General features: G+C 35.5%; 1 protein-coding gene across 2 annotated transcripts in view; it reads right to left on the reverse strand.

Moving 5' to 3' along the window:
- The window catches only part of LOC128243647 (calcium-transporting ATPase type 2C member 1-like), a 30,756-nt gene extending 6,544 nt beyond the window's left edge, over nucleotides 1–24,212 (reverse strand). The window contains exons 1-19 of one of the 2 annotated variants that reach the window (XM_052961522.1): nucleotides 24,055–24,212; nucleotides 19,820–20,008; nucleotides 18,328–18,417; nucleotides 16,945–16,980; nucleotides 16,604–16,665; nucleotides 15,928–16,036; nucleotides 15,178–15,339; nucleotides 14,426–14,494; nucleotides 13,180–13,322; nucleotides 12,581–12,705; nucleotides 11,736–11,833; nucleotides 10,621–10,806; nucleotides 9,330–9,434; nucleotides 8,453–8,609; nucleotides 6,593–6,763; nucleotides 4,857–5,005; nucleotides 2,902–3,068; nucleotides 1,825–1,893; nucleotides 287–403 (exon numbers count right to left, since the gene is read on the reverse strand). In XM_052961522.1, the coding sequence (XP_052817482.1) occupies nucleotides 287–403; nucleotides 1,825–1,893; nucleotides 2,902–3,068; nucleotides 4,857–5,005; nucleotides 6,593–6,763; nucleotides 8,453–8,609; nucleotides 9,330–9,434; nucleotides 10,621–10,806; nucleotides 11,736–11,833; nucleotides 12,581–12,705; nucleotides 13,180–13,322; nucleotides 14,426–14,494; nucleotides 15,178–15,339; nucleotides 15,928–16,036; nucleotides 16,604–16,665; nucleotides 16,945–16,980; nucleotides 18,328–18,417; nucleotides 19,820–20,008; nucleotides 24,055–24,108 (2,258 nt within the window). In that variant the 5' untranslated portion in view covers nucleotides 24,109–24,212. Of the gene's footprint in view, nucleotides 1–286; nucleotides 404–1,824; nucleotides 1,894–2,901; nucleotides 3,069–4,856; nucleotides 5,006–6,592; nucleotides 6,764–8,452; nucleotides 8,610–9,329; nucleotides 9,435–10,620; nucleotides 10,807–11,735; nucleotides 11,834–12,580; nucleotides 12,706–13,179; nucleotides 13,323–14,425; nucleotides 14,495–15,177; nucleotides 15,340–15,927; nucleotides 16,037–16,603; nucleotides 16,666–16,944; nucleotides 16,981–18,327; nucleotides 18,418–19,819; nucleotides 20,009–24,050 lie in introns of both variants that reach the window. The other variant, XM_052961523.1, reaches the window with a different exon arrangement.
- Nucleotides 24,213–24,551: the final 339 nt, after the last annotated feature.

The following is a 24,551-nucleotide window of genomic DNA, read 5'->3' on the forward strand; positions in this document are numbered from 1 at the left end:
TCATCAGGAATTGATAGAATGATTTGTTTTGTGGAGAGATATTCAACAGAAGTACTGTACTGTTGAAAACATCTCTTAGGCACGATATCACTCTCCTTGTTTTTGTGATGAAATATTCAGAGATGATTTTTAGTATGAAGCTTTAAGTCTATCTTACATTATGAACTAATACTTGAAATGCTTTACAAATCCCCTTCATGAAGGTAACGTTTTATAAAATATTAAAAACTAAACATTAAAAACCAATGTTCATACGAATTATTTCACTAACACACAGTGACAATACCTCTGTGCAGGCGGTCCATCCATGATGATGTTAATCCAGAGTATCTGCATAGCATTGAGGGGGTTTGGTAGGTCAAACAAGGTGGATAGTGCGATCAAGGAGAGTGCTGCTATACTCCTGAAACATGATCAGTGAGACAGTGGAATTTAATACAGTGACAATAATGCACATGATCCTATAAGAATGCAACCAAATTTGTAGAAACGATATCCCTGGCCTAATTTAATAATTCGGCAAAGTAGATGGAAGGGAAATAAAAATGTTGGTGAAAAATTCAACACCCAAACAAGCAATACAGCTGCAGAGTGATGGACTCTAATGAATATTGGATGTAAAGATATGAGTTTGTTCGTAATTGTCAAAATAAAAGAATATTAAATATAGTGTAGCATTTAGATTTGACCTTGTGGCCTAGTTTTTTTACCCACTTTACCCAGTTGCAAAAGGCTTCATCAAGGAAAACATTCTGATTAAATCTTTCATGAAGATTGAACCAGAAATATTGCAAAAATATAGCCTCTAGTGTGTTACCAAGGTTTAAACCTTGTAACCTAGTTTTTGTTTCATGTGACCTAGTTTCAACATAATCCATGATTTCATGGAGGCAAATGTTTTTACAATGTTTCATGAAGATTGGATCGGAAACATAGTTATAATCGCATGTGACTAGATTTTTAAAATCTACAAAGAATACTCAAAAATTTTCAAAGATTTCACCTACTGACCTAGTTTCTGACCTCATCAAGGAAAACATTCTGATCAAGTTTCAAAAATATGATCCTAATATTTGTTTTAAGATATGACATAGTGTCCTAGTTTTTTTTTTATCCCATGTGACCCATTTTAAGAAGTGGTGAGATTTCATAGAGGGTAACATTCTGTCCAAGTTTAAACATAAATTAACCAATCTTTACCAGGATATTGTTCTTAAAGAAAAATCTAAGATTTGGCTTAGTGATCCAGTTTTAGATTCAAGAGTTTATAAAGAGAAACATTCTGATTAAGTTTCATGAATGTTGGATCAATTATATTGTCTCTAGTGTGTTCGAAAGATTTTTCATTATCTGACCAATCCCTACCAAAATATGGACGAAAAATGTGTGATTTACCAACGTAAGGACATACGGACCACACCAAAACAATATCCCCTCCCAAAACCTTCAGTTCAGTGGGGGATAATAAGAGCGCTGTTGTTTCTCAGTCTAACAAGGAACATATTTTAACCATTATAAAAGCCTGAGTTATGGGCCTTGCAAAACATGTTTGAATTGCCTTTTGCATCATGTGTACCATGTTTCATCATCATATGGGTATCTTAGTTTTTGAGCTATGGCCAAATTTTTGCTCGAGGCAGCTATTGACAATACCAATGGTGTGACGATACTTTTAATCCGTTTATGAAAAGCTAATAACCAATTGCAGTAAATATTGGTTTAAACTATATGGACAAAAATTGCTATTTATAGAAAATATCCTGACAGACAATTGTTTTTTTAAAAATCAAAAGCTTTTCCGGAGTATTTTATAAGAACTCTTACGTGCTAAGCTGGAATCTCACAAAGTTTCTTATGTTGTAAAAGATCCCTTTGCCCTCTTCGATGGCACTCCTGGAAGACAGGAAACATTCACATAAATTAATTGAAACAAAAAATAAATTTTTAATAGAAAATGAACAAAAAAAACGCAGGATGCTTTTTCTGTAATAGAAGATCATCTTAAGAACATACATACAAACCAGATCACTGTTTAACATTTACAATTTTAACATTCTCAATAACTCAACTATCAACTATTCAACTTGTGTTCAATGCGTATATAATGTGTTCTTTCAAACCAGCATATATCATCATTAAACTAACTACATGCATGTAAACAAGGAACAAGGTAAGAGTGGTCCAGTGGTTCTAGACTAGTGCCTACCACCCAAGATGTTACAGGTTTGAGCTTCACAAGGGTCATTATGGCTTTTTATCTCAAAATGGACATCAGCAGCCAATTGATAAAAAAGTTGTTCAAGGATAGCGCGCTCAACAATAATTTGTCTTCGAAAAGAATACAATAATGATGTTACAAGGTGTCTTTTAAATGCAATAAAAAATCAATTTAAAAGTAAACGTGACCATGACCCTATGGGCCCCAAATGCAATCCCACAGAAATCCTTCATAAACTCTTACAACATACCAAGTTTGGTCACAATATGTAAACCCTGACTAAAGTTATTCAGTACCAAACAGTTATCTACTTTTAGTAACAGTGACTATGACCCTATGGGCCCTAAATGCAATCCCATGAATGGTTTCTATAAACTGTTCCTATATACCAAGTTTGGTCACAATATGTCAACCCACACAAACGTTATTCACAGATAATATCCACAGGTTATCTATTGACTAGTTTGAAACAGCAATTGAATTGATCAACAGTAATAATTGGATAAATATTGATTTTTTTGTCTTACTTTATTCAAATCAAAGAATAAGCCAGTTTCATACAATTGACTGCAGTACTGGTTTCTAACCAAGATACGAACTCCTATCGTGATCCATATTAGCACTCAAGTTTTTTTTAGAAATAAGCTAAAATAAACTGTTTAAACTAACAACTAAAAACTTACAATGTGACCGAGAAGTCATCATCCACAAGGATCATATCAGCTGCCTCTTTTGATACATCTGTGCCCGACATGCCCATCGATATACCTATATCGGCCGCCTTGAGGGCCACTGCATCATTTACACCATCACCCGTCATTCCAACAATCTGGCCATTAGCTTGAAGAGCCTAGAAAAATAGAGTGTGTACATGAGTCTTAAGTCAAGCCTCCTATATATATATATATATATATATATATATATATATATATATATATATATATATATATATATATATATGAATTATTTCTGGTTCTGACTGCTTATTTATTCATTTCACTAAAATACAGCACTGTGGTTTATATTTTATTTTTCATAGTTACTACAGATAATCTTAAAACTTTAGGAACATCTCAGATGGCAACATGTTTTTTTCTTCCTATTCTCCATATTGTTTTCAACTTGAATAGTGGTTAAGATCTTTAATGAAACAATCCATAAATTTAAAATATATAAAAAATACTAGTTTGCACCATCTTTGTTTGCATGTATATTTTGTTTCAGTAATCTTCACAAATAGTAAATGTAGTACAATTCTTTATATCTAGATGACTTTAGACCTAGATCTAAGTTACATAATACAAAATGTCAGTGAAAATCATTGATGTAAATATTGGTTTAATAATATGATAATTAAAAGCTTACCTTGACAATGTTGACTTTGTTCCTGGGGGTTACCCTATAGACAATGTACCCATGACTAATGATGGAGCGTAGCTAGTTGATTTCTATTTCCTGTATAGACATAGTTTACCTTGACAATGTTGACCTTGTTTCTGGGGGTTACCCTATAGACAATGTACCCATGACTAATGATGGAGCGTAGCTAGTTGATTTCTATTTCCTGTATAGACATAGTTTACCTTGACAATGTTGACCTTGTTTCTGGGGGTTACCCTATAGACAATGTACCCATGACTAATGATGGAGCGTAGCTAGTTGATTTCTATTTCCTGTATAGACATAGTTTACCTTGACAATGTTGACCTTGTTTCTGGGGGTTACCCTATAGACAATGTACCCATGACTAATGATGGAGCGTAGCTAGTTGATTTCTATTTCCTGTATAGATATATAGCTTACCTTGACAGTGTTGACTTTGTTCCTGGGGGTAACCCTATAGACAATGTACCCATGATAAATGATGGAGCGTAGCTGGTTGATTTGTATTCTTGGTATAGGCAAATAGCTTACCATGACAATGTCGACTTTGTTCCTGGGGGTTACCCTATAGACAATGTACCCATGACTAATGATGGAGCGTAGCTAGCATGTCTCTTTCCTGTATAGACATAGCTTACCTTGACAATGTTGACCTTGTTCCTTGGGGTTATCCTATAGACAATGTACCCATGACTGATGATGGAGCATAGCTGGTATGTATTTTTCCTGTATAGACATAGCTTACGTTGACGATGTTGAAACTTCTTCCTGAGGGTTACCCTGCAGAAGATGTTCACTTGGCTGATGATGTAGCGTAGCTGGGTAATGTCGTCCACCTGTACAAAGCCTACCTTGACAATGTTGTCTTTGTTCTTGGGGGTCAACCTGTAGAAGATGTACCAATTACTGATGATGGAACATAGCTGGTAGATGTCTTTTTCCTGTATATACATATAGCTTACCATGACAATTTTGACCTTGTTCTTTGGGGTTACCCTGTAGAAGATGGACACATGACTGATGGTTGATGCCTACCTCTTGTACATAGCTTACCTTGACAATTTTGACTTTGTTCCTGGGGTTTACTCTGTAGAAGATGTACACATGACTGATGGTTGATGCCTACCTCTTGTACATGGCTTACCATGACAATTTTGACTTTGTTCCTGGGGGTTACCCTGTAAAAGATGTACCCACTACTGATGATTGAGAGTAGCTGGGTAATGTGTAGTTCCTGCATAGATATAAAGCTTACCTTGACAATTTTGACTTTGTTCCTGGGGGTTACCCTGTAGAAGATGTACACGTGGCTGATGATAGAGCGTAGCTGTGCGATGTCAAGGTTGTCTAATTCCTCGCCTGACAGAGTTCTCCCTCCTTCCTGGTGCAGACCCAGTCGAGATGCTGACATAGAGAAGTGAGTAGGGAAGTTTGTGGGTATAAATATTTCAAATTCACGAACTGATATGCAGTTAAAACATATAAAAGAAATGACAAGTTTCTAATAGCTAGCTTTGTGTATGAGAGAATGTAAAAAAAATGTGATGGTTTTCAACTGTGTAAATGCTGCTCTCCCACAGATTGATTGTTTTGACTTTTTATTTTTTGTCTTTGGGGTACGGTAATATCCAATCGCAGTTTTCTCATTTACAATTGAAAAATGATGTTTATGGCTAAAAGCGTTACTTATGCTTTAAGAAAAATGAAATTTTGGGAAGATTGCCAAATAATTGAGATCTGTTCTATTGTGATTTATCTTATATGACACTGATGCCAAAATGAGCTGATTCTGAGATTATTATTTTTCAAAAGGTCAAAACTGTAAATTTATGAGAGTTCAGCTTTAAAGCTTTAAAACTTTTTTTATTTTTTGTCTTGGAATGAGCCAATAACGAGCGAAAATACATGGAAACCAGTTATATAAGACTGCTGACAAACGATCAGATCGCGGATTTTTATATAATATAAGTTTAAAAATTGATGTTTTATGCATTTTTCTAAAACCGTTAGTAAGGTTTAAGCCATAAAACATTAATTTTTCAAATGGAAATATGAAAATCTACGATCTGATTTTTTGTCAGCAATCTTATATCATTGGTTTGCAGATATTTACGCAAAAAATTGCTTTTTCTATGACAAAAAATAAAAAAAGTTGTTAAAATGGTCAATCTGTGAGAGTGCAGCTTTAATAAGCAGTTAGCAAATGTAATACACCAGTCCTAAGCAAGTATCACAATCATGTTTTTATAAGCAATGTACATTTCTTCTAACAGAGGTGTACAAAGAGAAAAAACAATCATCATAATAGTTACATTCAGTGATTGCCACAATCTCTTAGCAATTTGACATCACCAGCACTGATCTGTGGTAAATACCAGCTATTTTACTACTGTTATATGCTTACTGGTGGTTAATATGTCAGTGAAATATAATTGATATTTCACTGTTTAAACAGTGAAAATATTAATTTGTTTTTTTCACTGTTTTGAAATTTAAGCCCGCTCTCTTTTCCAAATCAAACGTCAGCATGCACAGGGTTGGGACACAATTTCAACGATGTCATTTCCGAAATAAAGTTACATGTTCATACAAATTGGCACGTTTTTCTAAAAAAGTGCAATTAGAAGTTTTTAATTCCAATTTTAGGCATATAGTAAAAAGAACAATTGTTTGTTTCAGTGTAAGATAGCAATTATATTTCACCTCGTGGACACCAAAAGTGAATATTTCAAGTGAATATACATTTTTGTTCTCACTCGGTGAAATATATTACGATCTTACACTGAAACAAACAATTATCCTCTATGTAATGTATTCAATTTTGTTATCTATCCTTACAAGGCTGGCTGTTCTTAAGAAGGATTTGTATAAGGATGTACATGACAAAGATAATTTCTATACAGTAAAATAAAAAGGGGGCAGCTTGTTAGAATGTGTTTTTGAAGAACCTTTCAAATTATAAAATAACCATTCATCAAATAGTTGGCTTACCCACAGCCTTTGCAGTTTCCTGTGAGTCACCAGTCAGCATCTTGACAGACACACCCCCCTGCATAAGAAGACTTATAGCCTCCCGAACTCCGGGGCGGGGCGGGTCTATTATCCCCACCATACCCACATATGCCAGGCTCTGCATGCTGGACCCATACGCCATACCCAGCACTGGAAATGTAATTGCTTTATGGTCAAAATACATCTATCTTTTAACCTATCTTAATGTTATGTACATGTATTTATACAATTCATTTGTGCTGGAGCCACAGGGCGCAGAAACTATTTACATATTTTTTTCTAGTCTATATATACTGTATACACATATAATATACCATTTATATATAGGCTAGAAAAACAAAAAAACAATATCACTTCTTTTAATAGTACATATAGGCTAGGGAAAAAAATATTGGGTCCCCTGTGGCTTGAGCCATACCCAATACTGTAATATGTAACAATTCAGTTGTTTTGTGATAAAGAAGATTGGATAAAATAATATATTAGCACAAAAAAGAATGAATGGACATCTGTCTAAAGAATATATACAGACAGTTGATGATACCACATTGTTTATCTCAACCAATAAATACATACAAATATATCTTGCCATGAGCCTCTAAAGCCCAATCAATCAGTCTCTGAGACCATAATATATTCCTACAGATTTGTCACAGTAGGTCCTATTTCAGATTTCCAACCACTGGCCCTTTCTGGTCACCCACAAGATACTGCCCCCACCAACCTTTTAACTTATTACTGCTTGTCCTCAAAGCTTCCCTTCTATATGTCTACAATTGTATTTGAATGGGTATACTGCCAATTACTGACCCTTTAGAGGCATATCTTTCCTATCTACACATTATCCAAATGACTTCTAATTGGTGTGTTTACCCCACCCACCTTTTCCTCCTTTACAACCCATCCTTCAATCTTGTTCCTTCAGAAATGTCCCTATTGTTCCTGTAGGGGAATATTGCCATCTGCTGACCCCCCAATGGGCATGTATTTCCCCATCTATACCTGATCCGAATGACCTCTAATGGGTGTGTTTACCCCACCCACCTCTTCCCCCACTTCACCCTATCATGTAAGCGTTGTTCCTCCAGAAATGTCCCTGTTGTTCTTGTAGGGGAAGATTGCCAAATGCCTAATGGGCATATCTTTTCCGAACAATTCCTTACCCAAATGACCTCAAATGAGTGAGTTTACCCCACCCACCTTTTTCCCCACTTCACCCTATCCTAAGCCTTGTGTCTTAAGAAATGTCCCTCTAGTTCATGTAGGGGAAGATGCCAAATGCCTAATGGGCATATCCTTCCCTAACAATCCCTTACCCAAATGACCTCAAATGAGTGAGTTTACCCCACCCACCTCTGAGCCCAATACAGCCTATCCTGTAAGCCATGATCCTATTTATATATGTCTGTTATTCCTGTAGATGCAGATTGCAAAAGGCTGACCCCTAATGGGCATTCCTTCCCCCATCCATTCCTTACCCAAATGACCTCAAATGAGTGTGTTTACCCCACCCACCTCTGAGCCCATTACAGCCCATCCTGTATTTCTCCTTTCTATATATCTGTCTCTGTTGTTCCTGTAGATGCAGATTGCCAAATGCTGACACCTAATGGGCATTCCTTCCCCCATCCATTCCTTACCCAAATGACCTAAAATGAGTGTGTTTACCCCACCCACCTCTGAGCCCATTACAGCCCATCCTGTATTTCTCCTTTCTATATATCTGTCTCTGTTGTTCCTGTAGATGCAGATTGCCAAATGCTGACACCTAATGGGCATTCCTTCCCCCATCCATTCATTACCTAAATGACCTCAAATGAGTGTGTTTACCCCACCCACCTCTGAGCCCATTACAGCCCATCCTGTATTCCTCCTTTCTATATATCTGTCTCTGTTGTTCCTGTAGGGGCAGATTCCCACCATCGCTGTGGAATTTTGTACACATCTGCAACACCCGCTCATTGGCCCCTTTCACAAAGTAGATAAGCTCCTTGCTCTGGAATGGAAGAATGATACTCAGATGTGGCATGGCCAGAATTGGGATTAAATCTAATTTTAAGAACTTGGCTGAAATAGTATTCCAATGTTATTTCAGATAAAATTTGATGATGATTGGATATAAAGATGAGACCAGACCAGAAAATTTCTAAAATAAAGAGTGATACCTCTCAAGTGACTCTGACATAACAATATAGATTGTACATGCTTGCAGTCAAAAATTATGGTGTAATAGGACAAAGGATTCTATAATATTTGATCATCAAGACAGATTTCTGGTAATTTCTTTATCTAAAGGGCGATAACTCTTGATTGACTCAAGCAATATAACTGGTTAACAAAACTTGTCCCAGTAAGCCCATACACATTCTGCCAAAAATTTCGTTTTGATTGGACAAAGGATTCTGAAGTAATTGACCAGACATGACCGATTCTAGTTTTTTTATATATGATAACAACTATTTTTTGAGAATCATGAAGATTGACTTCCTGTTGCTTAAGAAGCACAAGTATCTAAAGACATTCGGAAATTGCTGACATAATTCACAGTAATGAGGATCATGTTCTTTCTTGCCACATCGATACTTAAGTAAACACAACTTTTAATTTATTAACTCTTGAGTCACTCCAGTGATATGACAGGTTATCGAACTTGAAAGATTTAGAGGTTTAACATGAATAATATTCAGAAATACTCGGCCTTATCAGAACACAGTACCTGTCCATATCTTGGCGTACACTGTACTGCCATGAACTTTGTGTCTGAGGAGAACGGCGTCTCATCCACCCTGATGTACAGGTTCTGTAAGTTGTGTAGGTTCATCTGCAAATAGAAATGTATCGATATAGAGGATTAAAAATGATACATGAGCGACTGATAATAAAATATTTTAATGCTTGTCAAAAGACATCCCAGTTTTTGCTAATTTTTACTTTTTTCATAAATGACGTATTAATTAAATTTATAAGTAATGAAATTAAGTATCTAAATGGTTGGATAAATTTTTGTGACAAGTTTAGTGAAAGTTTTTGTTTTGAAAGAAAATAATTGTGACTAAAATGGTTTCAAATCATGGAAAGGCAGCTCTAACGAACATATTTTCAAAAATCAATTATAATAAAAATACTATCGATAGCCTTAGATGTTCACTCCCTTTGATTGAAATTTTGACACAATAGATCAGCATTAAAACACTAAGTGGTTTGCCTCTATCAAGATTCATTTTCTCAATCTGGCTGCTACGTAGTTTTCAGTTTACAGTAGATACAAAAACCTTTATTTAAAGTCATGATAAGAAAAAAAACATTACTTCAATGAGCTTTTTCCTTTTGCCAAAACATATCTAATTTATAGAAACATCTTTGATGCAGGTGAAATCGATTCAATCGCCAAAACATATATACTTTATAGAACCAACTGTGATGCAGATGAAATCAATTAAATTGCCAAACATATATAATACTTTATTGAACCATGCGTGATGTCGATGAAACCCTTTTCAGTGAAATGTTGTTTGCAGAATTATATATATATATAACAGTCTTCATCATAATTAACTTATGCTATCACTGGAAGGGACTCGAACCTCCTCCACTCCGCACTGTTGAGAGGATTGCATATTGTTCATAACTACAGTCCTAACCCATTGGCTCAAATTTTTGTTTTGCTCAAATTTCATATGCCCCAAAACTAGATGTAAAGGACCAATTTCTTTAGAATTGAGGTAAACAATCCCGCTTGGCTCAAATTTTCCGAGGCTCGAGGTATTTTCACTGGTCCCTAGGAGTTCGAGCCAATGGGGTTCGAATGTAATTGAATGTTTTCAGGGTTCTCAATAAGTTTCAGTTGAACCGTCTCAAAGAGTAAAGTAACCGACCAGCTTCTACTTATTCTATTTAAAATTGATTTAGTTTTCCAAATTTGAACCAGCCCAATTGCCATTTGAAACGTCCATTTTGGCCGGCAGCCGGTTCTTATTGAGAACACTGGTTTTATAATAACAACATACCTTTAACGCACAAGCCAGCAGGGCGCCCTCTGTAGGTTGACCATGTAAGAGGTTGTTATGTATCTCAGCGTCGTTACATATACAGCCAATCTCTATCACCTTTCTTATGGAGGGGTAGCTTTGATCGTCCACTATGTGGCCGTTACACTTCACTTCACCTACGCTGTTGTAACCTACACCAGACACCTACAGAAATGCATACTAGTGGAATAGAATAAACAAATGTACATGCAAAAACATAATAGTTCCATATAAGCCGCTCTTAAATAATATTTATTTCTGGAAATAACTACCTGCTATGTTAAAAAAAAAACCTTTTCTGTTGCGTTAAAGATGCACTCTTACTCCCGAATAAGATTAACCGAAATTAATATAGTTGTTTTAATATACCAAAACAGAATGATTAATGTCGAAAACAATGGTTCATTGAAGGATACCAAGTTTAATCTGAAAGAATGGTGCAGAAAACAAAGTATTTTTACTGTATGAGACAGTAATCACGGTAAATCTTTTAGCACTCACTAATCATTTAATATTTTTGCATTTTCAGCTATTAAATACACGGTTACAATCTGTTTATCAGTAATTAATATTTTCAATACTTAATGCATTATTTAGTCAGCAGTTAAAAGTTTATCACTCAAAATTTATTTATGTTATGTGTAATATGTTTTGATTTTGAATAAGAGTATCACTTAATGTAATTGAAATGAACAATATTTGTTATCGAAGGGTCTCCATGCCATTTCAGACACAAAAATCAAACCACAGTTCCTTTATTATGCCAAATTGCGAATGAACACACAAAAAATGAATCCATATTCCAACTTTCTATGACCCTTAATTGTTTTAGATAACCATTATCAGGTGAAGTTAAGGAGAGAAACTTGTTATTGGCATTAAATGTCTGTAAAAGAGGTTGCCAAAATTAGGAACAACTTTCTTTTTTTTACCATTGGTCAATTAAAATGTAGCAACAGTCATGCTTGTCCAATCAGAGAGCAGCAGTGAAACAAACAATGAAGTCTTACAGCCAAGGAGTTCATGGAAAATGAACATCAGTTTTTTTTATAGAAAATAGAAGGAAATATAATCATTTCATATAAAATGATTACCTCAGCGTATGTACCATCCGAGGCATGTATATGCGTAACAGTCATCTCATTCTTGGTTAACGTGCCGGTCTTGTCTGAACATATCACATTTACACAACCTGTAGATAAAACATTTAACATAAGTGATTGTTGCATTGCTAATCATCTATCATAATAACAGTCTGAACATTGTACTATTGATAGTTTTCTTGTCTTCATCATAAGCTTGAATTGTATTCCTCTCCATAACATCTTTTCATAACAGTTCGAACATAGACAAGCTCTCCATAACTGTCCCATAGAAAAGAAAGAATAAAATAGGAGCTTTTAAGAAACAAGAGGGCCCTGAAGGCCCTGTATCGCTCACCTGATCCAATAAAGATCATCAAGAATAACATTTTGATCAAGTTCTATGAACATATGGTCATAAATGTGTTAACATGCTTTTCCTATTATGTGACCTAATGACCTAGTTTTCACCCACACATGACCCAGATTCAAACTTGACTTAGAGATTATTAATATAAACATTCTGGCCAACTTTCATGAAGATACAGTCATAAATGTGACCTCTATAGTGTTAACAAGCTTTTCCTTTTATCAGACCTTGTGACCTAGTTTTTAACCCCAGATGACCCAATATCGAACTCGTCCAAGATTTTATTGAGGGTAACATTCTGACCAAGTTTCATTAAGATACTGTCCAAATTGTGACCTCTAGAGTGTTAACAGTCAAATTGTTGACGACGGACGACGACAACAGACACAGGGCGATCACAATAGCTCACCTTGAGCACTTTGTGCTCAGGTGAGCTATAAAAAGTAGGAGATAGTAGGAGTTGTTTGTGAGAATACAAGGAGCGTACCTAAAGTTTCCACAATGGGCAGTTTTTTCACGATGGCTTTCCTCTTGGCCATTCTCATTACCCCCAGAGCCAGTGTGACCGTCACCACTATAGGCAGACCCTCAGGAATGGCCGCAACTGCCAGACTGGAAATATAACATGTGATTTAGGGCCAGTGTGACCTTCACCACTATAGGCAGACCTTCTGGAATGGCAGCTACTGCCAGACTGGAAATATAACATGTGATTTAGATTCAGTGTTACCATCACCACTAGAGGCAGACCCTCAGGAATGGCCGCTACTGCCAGACTGGAAATATAACGTGTGATTTAGATTCAGTGTTACCATCACCACTATAGGCAGACCCTCAGGAATGGCCGCTACTGCCAGACTGGAAATATAACATGTGATTTAGGGCCAGTGTGACCTTCCCCACTATAGGCAGACCCTTAGGAATGGCCGCTACTGCCAGACTGAAAGTGTGAAGATCACAACTGTTGAATATTCTTATAGGTTAAACTGTTTTGCATGCTTATGACAACACAGGCAACAACAAACAAACGACCCGACCCTCAAAAAATTGGCAAGATAAACATAACTTACAAATTAGCAGCCTCACCTGACACCTATGTTGAACATATCAAGGATGTTTTTCCCCTGAACCCAGCCCAGGATCATTATGACACCGATGATACCAAACGAGTAGAAAGACAGCTGCTTGCCCAGGGCGTCCATACTGCGCTGGAGAGGGGTCTTTGGGGCCTGGAAGTATACATTTATTAACATTATAACAAAGAATAACAAAGCTTTAAGATGAAGAGTAATAGAAGGGTGCTGCTCCCTTTCATTTTTGGTTGGCACCCTTCTGCTCCTACAGACCACCTTGTATACCCTTCTATATGCTTCAGATAGTCAAAAAAAAACTCGTTTTGATTAAAAGTGAAAATATGATTATAAATACATACAAAGTTCACATATTGGATTGAAACACAAATAACATCAAATAAACACAATTCACAACATTTTCTGTCAATTTCATAATATTCTTATTCTTCTCAGCCAGGTACATTTTTCCCTTTTCTTCCATGGGAACATGCCCCTATGTGCCCCACCCTGCCCTATTTTAAACCTTCCTATTTTAAACCTTATAAGTATAACACTTACATAATTTTGCAATTCAATACATGTATGAATATTGTATAATTTATTTTCTCATTTATGGAACAAATTCCTACCACATTTGAATAAGCTTTTATGGTAATAGAAAAACCCTTGTGGTTCATCCAATGGCGTTGTATGACAATAAAAACCATGTGACATGTCTTTAACACGAGGCATCAGTATCACCCACACACAGAGCTCATGTTATACAATGGTGAACTTTTTAATAGTTTTGAAAGCATTATTGTAGTTGGAATATCTTAAACATTTTTTTAAACAATTGGCCGATTGTTCAGACTTTGTGAAAGTTAACAACGTTGTTAACGCCATCATTTTTAACTTTCAAGTCATTATTGCTCTCGAAGATCCATGGACACACTATGGATTTGCAGTATTTTTAACCAGATTTTGGACAAATAAATGCTCTGCTTGTTTTATTTCAAATATATGATAATTTCATAAAATATTTCACCTTTTCAAGTTAACAAAGAGGCTTAACAACAAAGTTGTTAACTTAAAGTTCTGAACAATTGACTCAATGCTTCTAAATGTAACATTGCTTACTTTAGTTTTAGGGATTCTGTGTTAAATAAAAAATATTGAAGACATAGAAAAGATTTGCTGCAGTTTAATTGCACTTCTTGGACATTCAAATAAGGACAGAAAATTCTTTGCTGGCTATCGGAATAAAAGAGACAGCCTACCTCTTCACTCTGCATCATCTTGAAGATCTCTCCAAACTCAGAGTTGTGGCCAGTTCCTATCACTATACCCTGAAACAGATGCAAAGAATATAGCATGGTTGCATCTTCATTTCATTGACATTTGCATGTTTTGGATATCATACATTTTATATTTAGGAAATATTACACACCAATGAGGGTATTATGACATTATATGGACCGGCCAGTCAGCCCCTAAAGATGTATATGGACCGAGGATTTAGTCGAAGTCTATTTACCTCCAGAGGCTGACTGGCCGGTTCTATAATGCAATATGGCCCGAAGTGTTGTGTTACATTTCATATATTATACCGAACACTTTATATCACCATTCACTATTTTTAAAGCGCTTTTAATGTGTTTCATACAACAAAGCCAATAACTTTTACTTAAGTTTTTTTTTTCGCCTTTGTGAAAATCGCAAGTAGCACTCACCATTTCTATTACGTCAGCAGTCCATATTATTTTTTGGCGGCGTCTGGACCGGCCAAAAATATGATATAGACCGCTGACGTCATTAAAACTTGATTTTCATTAAAATACAGTGATATACGGACCGATCAACTTTATATACACAAAGAAGGGACGCATTTATATAAGGTATAATATTCAAGTTTTCTCTATGATTGCCTGAGTTTGCAAATTATATTCATTCCATCAAGCATTAGGCAACTATTATGAAAAGTTTGCAAAGTCCCTTTACCAATTATTATTCAAACTCAATGAGCCCATACCTGTCCCCGTCCACAGCGCACCAGGGTCCCCATAAAGGCCACATTTGTCCTCTGGGTAATACTGGCTGGTACACACCTGTCCTTTGGCAGGGTAGCCACAGACTTGGGACTCGGAACTGTCTCTCCTGTGAAGGATGACTCATCAATAGCGAGGTCTTTTGCCTGCAAAGAAAAAAACATTCTTGAAAAAGTCCAATTTCCTATTAAAAAATCATTAAGGTTCATAAAGTTACATGGAAAATAAAAATTAATTTGCATTATTGTACTTAAATCTTGGTATAAAGACGTCATTTGAGAGAAATTATGAATATTACTAAAAAATGCACAAAGTTTGATCAAGAGCTCAGTTTTTTTTCAAAAGTTTCAGGGATCATTTAGAGGGAAACTACAGAAGAAAGTAGTTTCCGTGATTGAGGGGAGATGATTTTCTCTAAAGAGAATGTAAAAACCATGCTTTAGTGCAAGAATTCACAGTGTTGTTCTTTCAATTTCCTGACTGAACATTGATTTATCTTACACTAGACCTATATGTTTTTAACATGCGCTGCTATTTAAAATAAAGAATCTGAGCAAGCCAGGGAAAACATTTTACTGTTGCAGGGCTTGCAGGCTTGTGCTAATTTCAACCACTGAAATATAGAAGAAACTTAATTAGTTTGAAATTTCTGGTTTGTTTGAATAACAATTTAAGTTTTCTAATAATAGCTTGATCCCTGAGATTTATCTTTAATAACAACCCGTCTTACATACCTCAACCAGTCTGAGGTCTGCTGGTACCCTGTCTCCCACCATCAAGTCAACCACATCGCCGGGAACCAGATCTCTGGCTAGACGGGATTCGTGTACACCTTCGCGTAAACTACAATAGAAAATACACATACATAGTAAGGTACATGTAAAGACAACTACAATAGACATATGATGATAAACTGCATATTCTAATATTAAGATATTTAAGTCATTATGAAGCTTCCGCTGATTGGAGGAGACATGTTAAATGACAGGCAGAATCTATACGATAAATATTCTTAGGATATTTTTATTGAAACCCATTTTATTTTTAGATTTAATCAATAACCATTCCTTTATCTTAAAAAATAACTATTAACATATAATAAAAAGAGCTTGAAAGAAAGATGATGTCATCAGATTTCTGGAATTCTGCTGACAAATAAAGTCCCTGAACACTTATTTAAGCCAGAGTTATGGGTCTTGCTAGACAAGTGCATATTGTCTCTGGCAGCATAGCATGTGTATTAAGTTTCATGATGTGCATAATCAATATCATCACCAGTTTCTTTTTTGACCAAGGTTCAAGATTTTCTACAACACTAGTGTCAGACAACAAGACCAAGGTCATAAAAAATACCTATCTTAGAATAAAAAAACGAGCTAAAAATGAGCCACAATCGCAGCATGAACATACCAATGGCACATGGGCGGCACAAGGCTGGTCAGAGCCTCCAGTGACTTCTCCGAGCGATACTCCTGAACACAGAAAAAGGTAATGTTTCAATAATAGGAATCATTGAAAACGTGATCATATTCATTTGTTAATAGAATTTCAATAAAGTATAGTAAAAAAGTAGTATGACAGTGATTCTTATATAAGCAGAGTGACAGAAAAAACAATGGTATTGACATGATCAGGACAAGAATAACAATTCATAACAGTTTTTAAGAAACTACATTTTGTACTATAGTTACAGTAAAAAGATTGCATGATTGGGCAAATTGGAAATTATTTAAGAACATGAATTTACTTACTTGGACAAACGCAACAGTGGAAACTATCACAATCGCCTGCAAGTAAAAAGATACATTCATATTGAGTTTGCATCCATAAACCAGCCTTAATTGTATCTTAAGCATGATGCTATTCACTTATTGTGATAACATAAAACAAAATATAAACATGATCTTATCAAAAGTAAAACTTATTAAATAACATTTTACAAAGAGGAAGAGTTCATGAGGCTTTGAAAAGTAATGTGAACCAATAAATAAATTGTCTTCAACATTTTTTCTTTCTTTTTTTGGCTTGCCTTTTGAGTTTTCAGAAAATATAAACTCGATTTCAAACATAATTCTGTATTGAGATCCACATTTTGTAATTTGTTTAATATCTTTGAAGTCTAATCTACATTTCATTATAGTTTGATAGAATCTGATAAATGATTCAATAGTTTGAGCATGATACATGTAAATCTATAGCGTGTATCAGAGTGTGTGTATACAATGTGATAAATTAAGTCATAAATGCTACGTCAGAAGGCAACATTGAAGATTTAGGAAACAAAGCCATTTTTTTTCTTAACCAAGGGCAGTCTTTGTCATTTAAAAAGCCCTGCCCTTGTTTTATTACTGGAGTTTGATTCTAAAGGTGATTAGTTTGCTCAAACACTTCGACAAACCTGATTCCAAAATAATGTTTTGACAGTACTCCATCAACCGGCTGATTTGTGAAAAGGTTTGTCTAAGTGTTATAAGAAACTAAACTCTCAATAAAACTCTGGTAAAAGACGAAGGAGGGGCTCCGCTCAGTAAGCAGCATAGAAGGTGTCCCACTTTCTTAGGAGGTTGAAGATTCCAGCCCTACGAAGGACATTTTCTAATGGCCGTATAAAATGGACATCTAAACTTGTTTCTACCAAGCATAGTTCTTTAATAAGCTATTAGTCTGTCACAAAAGAGGTAAAAGAAATGAGTGTTGGGTTTTGAGTTATGGGCGGGTGTTGCACCCTGTCCTTTTTTGGTATCTCCCTTCTGCTTTAATGGAGACCAGCATGGGCCTCGTATAGTCCAGATAATTGTAAGTTTGGGGGGGGGGGTTACAATTTTTGATATGGCAAATCCTTCACACGTCTATTATTTTAGACTTGGGCCTTGTTCTGCCTTCAAAGAATTAAATGCTTAAGCCCGTCTTTTTTAATTTACAATAAATATGCCTATAAAACCATACAAATTCACAGATATGTGTCTGTTGAAACCTATTACTTCAATTAAACACAATTCTTTAATGTCAAATTTTCATAATGTTTAAATCCATAAAAGATACAATGTGTGCTTTTTACCCTGTCCTTTCTGCAACATACAGCCCCTTTAAAACCTGGCTAAAACCCTGTTAGTGTAAACTTTACAAATACTTACCACAGTGATACTGATAGCATCATCAAACTGCCTCATAAAGACGCTGACCACGGCAGAACCCAGTAGAAGCAGGATAAGAGGATTGTTGAACTGAAATGGCGATATTGATACATGGATTTGTATTGCTTCTCTTAGTAAATCTTAAGTTTAACTCTATACTGTATGACTACGATGATAACATGAAAATACAAAAATGATCAAAGACAACAATTCTTGATGTCAATGCATTTCAAAGAGTGACAGATGTGAAGACTTATTTCTGGTAAATTCATCAAACAGAAACCGAAATTGAGCTCTGTATGTTGATATATAAATGTTTAAAAATAAAAACATGAGCGATGCAATGTGCAAACACCCACGCTCACCTTGTTCTTGTTTCTTCAGTTGAACAAGGGGCATAACTTAATACTTATTAAAGCCAGAGTTGAGCGCTTTTCTATCAATGTGAGTTGTATGTAATATGGGGTTCCAAGGACAGTTCAATACATTTGTGGGACCTGCTTTTAAATTAACTGTCCTGGGTACCTCATATTACATACTACTACTAATGTGCATATAATTAGAGTCTCAGACTTGGTAGCAAAAAAATTCCAAATTTCAATCCTTTTTTTTTTTTTTTTTTGACCTAGTTCTAAAGTGACACTTGTATTTAAAATAAAATCATACACATGTATAACAAAAACTTTTTTTGAGTGATTAACCTTCAACTATTTAACTAAGATTTACAGTGATCAACAATCATCTCATAAGGTAGAAATACCGTGTTTTCTGCATCTTTCTTTCAAATTAAACACTGCATCGTTCATTATAAGAACCATTGTTTTGATATTTATTCATCCTTTTCGGTAAATTAAAACATTTGTATTAATTGTGATACATCTTACTTGGGAGTAAGAGTCCATCTTTAAGTTTTCGTAAGACCCTGGCATTTAGGCTATCATAACAGCCCTATTTACAGTATTTATTTTTGAAATATAGACAAGCTTAAAATTAACAAACCTAACATATGATGTTATTCATACATATACATTGTAGTTGGATTACAAATATCATTAAAGCAGCATTTAAACATGACTATGATTACTGACAACGATCAGCATGAACAGTCATTGAAATTAGACTTTTGGATGAACAAGCCTGAACTCTTGTTTTATTGCATGGAAACATATTTATGAACAAGCCCTGCTAAATAAAATTCAGAATTTGAGCAAGCCCGGAAGACATTTTACCAGAGCAGGGCTTGCGGGCTTGTGCTAATTTCGACCAATGCATGAAGACAAATCACCCTGATGTAAATATAACTGTTTAAAACTTACATGTATAACAAATGGCAAAATTTACTAGATGCATAATAACTAATGACAAACAAATGCACATGCATTCAATAAGTTCTTTTGTCAAACAAATTAGGCAATTGTCAAGAGCAATTTTAATCAAATATAACGGTCATATCAATAATGTATTCAAGCAAAAATATTGGCAATATTGTTACCTGTTCCAGGTACTTTTTCCACAGTGGAGTTTCCTGGTTTATGTCAAAGTCGTTGAATCCATGAACAGCCCGTCTCCTAGTGACCTCTGACCTGTCGAGGCCCTGACTGAGGTTCACATCTAGAATACGGGTCGTCTCCTCCACAGACAGCTGACATGCCTGGACTGACGGAAGAGTTTGCATCATCTCCTAAAAATGACAAACATTTGGACATCAGCAAGCTTGGATTTTTACTTGGGTTGGGAAAATGTAACAGTCTGCAGTTAAATTGCTTTCCTGAATGATAATTATTGAGGCCTTCATAGTCACTGGTGACTATTAAAAGTCATGGTCATGGTGAAAATGGAGTAATTATGACAGAATTACTGGGTTACCAGATTTTTTCGTCATAGCCTGTCACGGTTAGATGCCAGATATGTACATGTCAAATTGTTTATACTCCTTTCGCTTCCAAAACTATTACACTATTCAGAGCTTTTTCAGTCCATTTTGGGAAAAAGACCCTAGAGAAATTGGGAAATTTTGTGACATAGAATTTACAGTTTGAAAGAAATTTTATGCCTTTTATGTCAATTTTGGATCAAGTACTTGAGAAATTGGGAATGGGTCAGATATTCTGTGAGATAGGCAGAAAAAGATCTGCTATTTCAGTGTTTTCTAAAGACCTATATATTTTCATTCTGGAATTATCTCATGCAAAACAAAGAATAAGCATTAAAACATCATCATAATGATAGGCCTTGTAGTCTTCATTCTTTCCAACAATTGCTTGGTGCTAATAAAATTAACAGAGTCTAAATAAGGGAAATTACCTTTCAATGTCAAATCCAGTTTTGACGCTGATGAGCAATGCATTTAAAAAAGAAAGGTTTTTAAGTTAAACAGGATTTTCTCACAAACATACTTTTTGTTTTGTAATTCTGTTCATCCTTGTCATAATGGCCATTTTTTTTTGTTATTTACAGTCTCACATTAACTTTCGCTTTAACTTAAGCCAGATATGTGAACCTTTGGCAGTGCCAGACATGTACATTTGGGGTCCCACTCATACATTTTGACAAGTGAATGGCCCTTTTGTTAAAAAATGTGAAGATTTACGGCAATTATTTTTTTATTGAAAATGGAAGGTTTTGTCTTGAAATCAGTTGCATTGTAGGTGGGTCTCCAAATAGCTATTTGAATCCTATAGCCAGTAGAGTTCACAAGTCTGATGTTAGCATTTATTAGGCAGGTATTTAAAAATATGCTGTGCAAACTTCAAAAACAACATGTGCCTGTTTCCCCATGCCGTTTAGATAACCTGGTTCAAAACATCAACATAATTATTTCTGATTAAATTTGAAAACCAAAGCTTTATCTTTTATTGTTTACTTTTAGCCTATAATTGATAAACAATATCATGAACTGATTGAAGATATAGTTTAATCATTGTCAACTGGTTTTTCATAGAAATAGTAATAACGAAACAACTCCTGATAATAATGCAAATATGGTACTGTTTTATATTCAATATATTATGTAAAATGCAACACCTGTTCCCATAGAGATTTCACATTACCAGATGTGATTATGAAATGTAGGTACCCCGGTAATGAATTTATCAATGCGTGTAGTGAGTGGTCTAGTGGTATAAGTGTCAGGCTCTCATTGATCATACATGTATCCCCACCTTGGGTACCATCTAATGGCAGTGCTCCAGCTAGTATTTAAAAAGGGCAGGGTAGATTTTTGAAAAGGGCAAGCAATATGAGTGGCGAATGGGGATGGGTGTGCGAAGGGGGCACCCCTCCCAGAATGGGGGTTTTGGGGGGTCTCCCCCTAGAAATGTTTGGTTTTAATTACCAATTTAATGAATTTTTCTTCATTTCCAGGCTCTAACAAAATGATGTTCTTGTTGGGATTTTTTTTTAAAACAGGGGGTCTAAATATCAAAATTGGGTCTTTTGGGGGGTAATATTTAAGTATACTTGTCTGGAGTCTCCTTTTATGAAATGTCACATTTTTCTCCTAAAAAGCATCTAAAATGAAGAGTACACAAAGACAGATAAAACATTTGAAACAATCATGATGGCATAATAAACATAAAAACAAATATGCAGGGGGGCAAACCCCAAAACTTAGTTTGGGTATAGGATACAAATGATACATTCAGCCTGGCTGTTATTTAACTGTTTTCGGTAAATAATGTTTAACATGCTGATATTTTAGAACCAAATGACATTAAATGTCACAGCCCTTGGTGAAAAAAATCACTAATTCAAAATAGAACATTGAGAAAAAAACTCTGAAAAATCGGTCTGACCAAATTCTCGCCGAATGTTCCATTTTTCTGACATGATCGTTAACATGTTATGTAAACGCTACATAAAGCTTTAAAATATTTATTGGGTACAAAGCAAATTTCATGAATTTGATTGTCTCAGTGCCACTTTTCAGATGTTTACAAATCTGCAATGACCGTCTGCTTCAAAACGACAATGTTTAATATTGCATGCTTGGTTTGTACAACACAATAAACAATTATTTTAAAAGGTTTATAGGTGCTTGACAACCTTTTTCATCTTCCCTTCGCTTTTTCAATCTCATTTTACGAACTTTCATCATTAAATGAATGAGTTCACAATTTACATTCTGATACTACAGTACACTCAACGAGTTAGACCCACTTTCCTCGCTCACTCTGAGGGATAAAGTTGATGATCGCGGGTTTCCTCCGAGGGTAAAACTGTTGCCCTCGCTAAAATCCCCCCCGAGTTCCTCTGAGTGGCTGGCTTACCGCCGAGTTTGATATAAACGATAGCGTTGAGAATCATCCGATTTTATGATCCCGCGGCGGAACTCCGAGTCTAATCAGATAAGCAAGAAATCATTCTTGTTTAAAAGTTATTTATTTTTATGCTGATGCACATTGTTAAGCGTAAAAGATTCTTACATGTACCAACGTTTAATTTGTATTTATGTCCGTAAACGCCAATTGAATATTGTCTTGAATTATAAACATTGAATCATTAAAGTATATCCACTAAGTTATTGCATCATAAATCAGCCGACTATTTACACGATTCTGAACCATGACCTCTGACGTCAAGCGCGTGATCAATACAATGTAGAATTTACTATTGGTGGTTAAAAATAACTATGACGTTTCATGGAATTTTCCACAGAAAATGAGGCAAGAAGGCCTTCAAAACCATGTGCTGTGAACTTTGAACGCGTGTTTGACCTCCTGATTTTCCGAAAATGTGTAACCTAGAATTTCTCGGAAGAAATGTGTTTATCAGTCATTAGCAAAAACACGTTTATGTAAGATGCATGTGCAACTAGTGAAATATGACTGCATTCTTGTGGTAAGCTAACTTCATGCATTTTACTGGAGCCGTCGTAATCGGTTAAAAATTTTAATAAAATAAATATAACTTTAGCGTAGATTCTTATCTAGTGTCCGCAGAGTTTCGCGGAGTTAACCCCTCCGAGAAACGCCGAGTTTGTAATTCTTCGGTCGACTGATCACCCTCCGAGGGCCTTAAATTCAAACTCCAAGGAACGCGGACATTCGATAAAATCATTGTGTTGGCCGCGATAGCAAAAATCCGCGGAGGGAAACGGAAAGTGGGTCTAACTCGTTGAGTGTACTGTAATTGGCTGTTACTCTGCCCAATTATCGGATTAGGAAATTACCAATTATGGAAACACAGGTTGTCTGATAATTACACAAATATACAATAAGCGGTCATATGACAAAAACAAGGCACATGGGAAGATGAAAGGGAAGCATCGCACATTTTGGACCATCAAAGTGGCAGCATGGTGTTGGCAAGGGCTCAAAACACCCAGCGGAAACACTACTATCATAAGTATTGTGCAATAAGTCTCAAATATGACAGCCGATTAAATGGCCGTCCAGCTTTGAAGATGATTCTGAAAATAAAAAGGGCACTAAGGGGATAGAAGGCATTAATAGAGCAATTGTGATAGAGGCATTACCAAAAGAGGGGGCAGGGCTATAAAAAGAGTGGCAGGGGCGGACTGCCCTAAAAACAGTCCATCTGGAGCAATGAATCATTGAATGCCATTTTAAAATGGAAACAAGCATTAAACCAGGTTTCTATCAAGGAATGATTCTATAAACTGTCAACTTTCGTCACAAATCAGCAGAAAAGGAAATCAAACATTATAAGTGCAATTAAAATATAAAGTAAAATAAATCAAGCATTAAGTAAACAATACTAACTTACGCCTATTTCCGCTTTGTTCTCTACAATTGTATCATCTATGTCAGAAGGTAACATCGATAATAATCTAACCAATTTGAAATGACATAAAACGAATAAACCAATATCTTATTTTAAGAGACAATACATTTCAGAAAAAAATCTGTGCTGTCACATCAATGTCTACGAACGCTTGCAAACCAAGGTAAAGTTTCAGGCAGGCGCTTGGGTTTAGTATAAAGTATTTTCGACTTATTGGTCCGATCAAACACCAGAGATACGGGCTACACATCATCATCATCATCATCGTCGTCGTCATTGTCGTCATTGTCGTCGGCAACAGGATCATAATCATTCACTTTAGCTCTGTGTAAATCACAGGGGCCAGAAACAAATTAATTTTGTTTATTTAAGCCTATTTGTATATATATATATATATATATATAGGCTTAAATAAACAAAAATGATTTGTTTCTGGCCCCTGTGTGTGTAAATGACGATCACCGATGCATTTAAATAAA

The sequence above is a fragment of the Mya arenaria genome, chromosome 8, assembly GCF_026914265.1.
Source record: "Mya arenaria isolate MELC-2E11 chromosome 8, ASM2691426v1".
NCBI classification, from domain to species: domain Eukaryota; kingdom Metazoa; phylum Mollusca; class Bivalvia; order Myida; family Myidae; genus Mya; species Mya arenaria.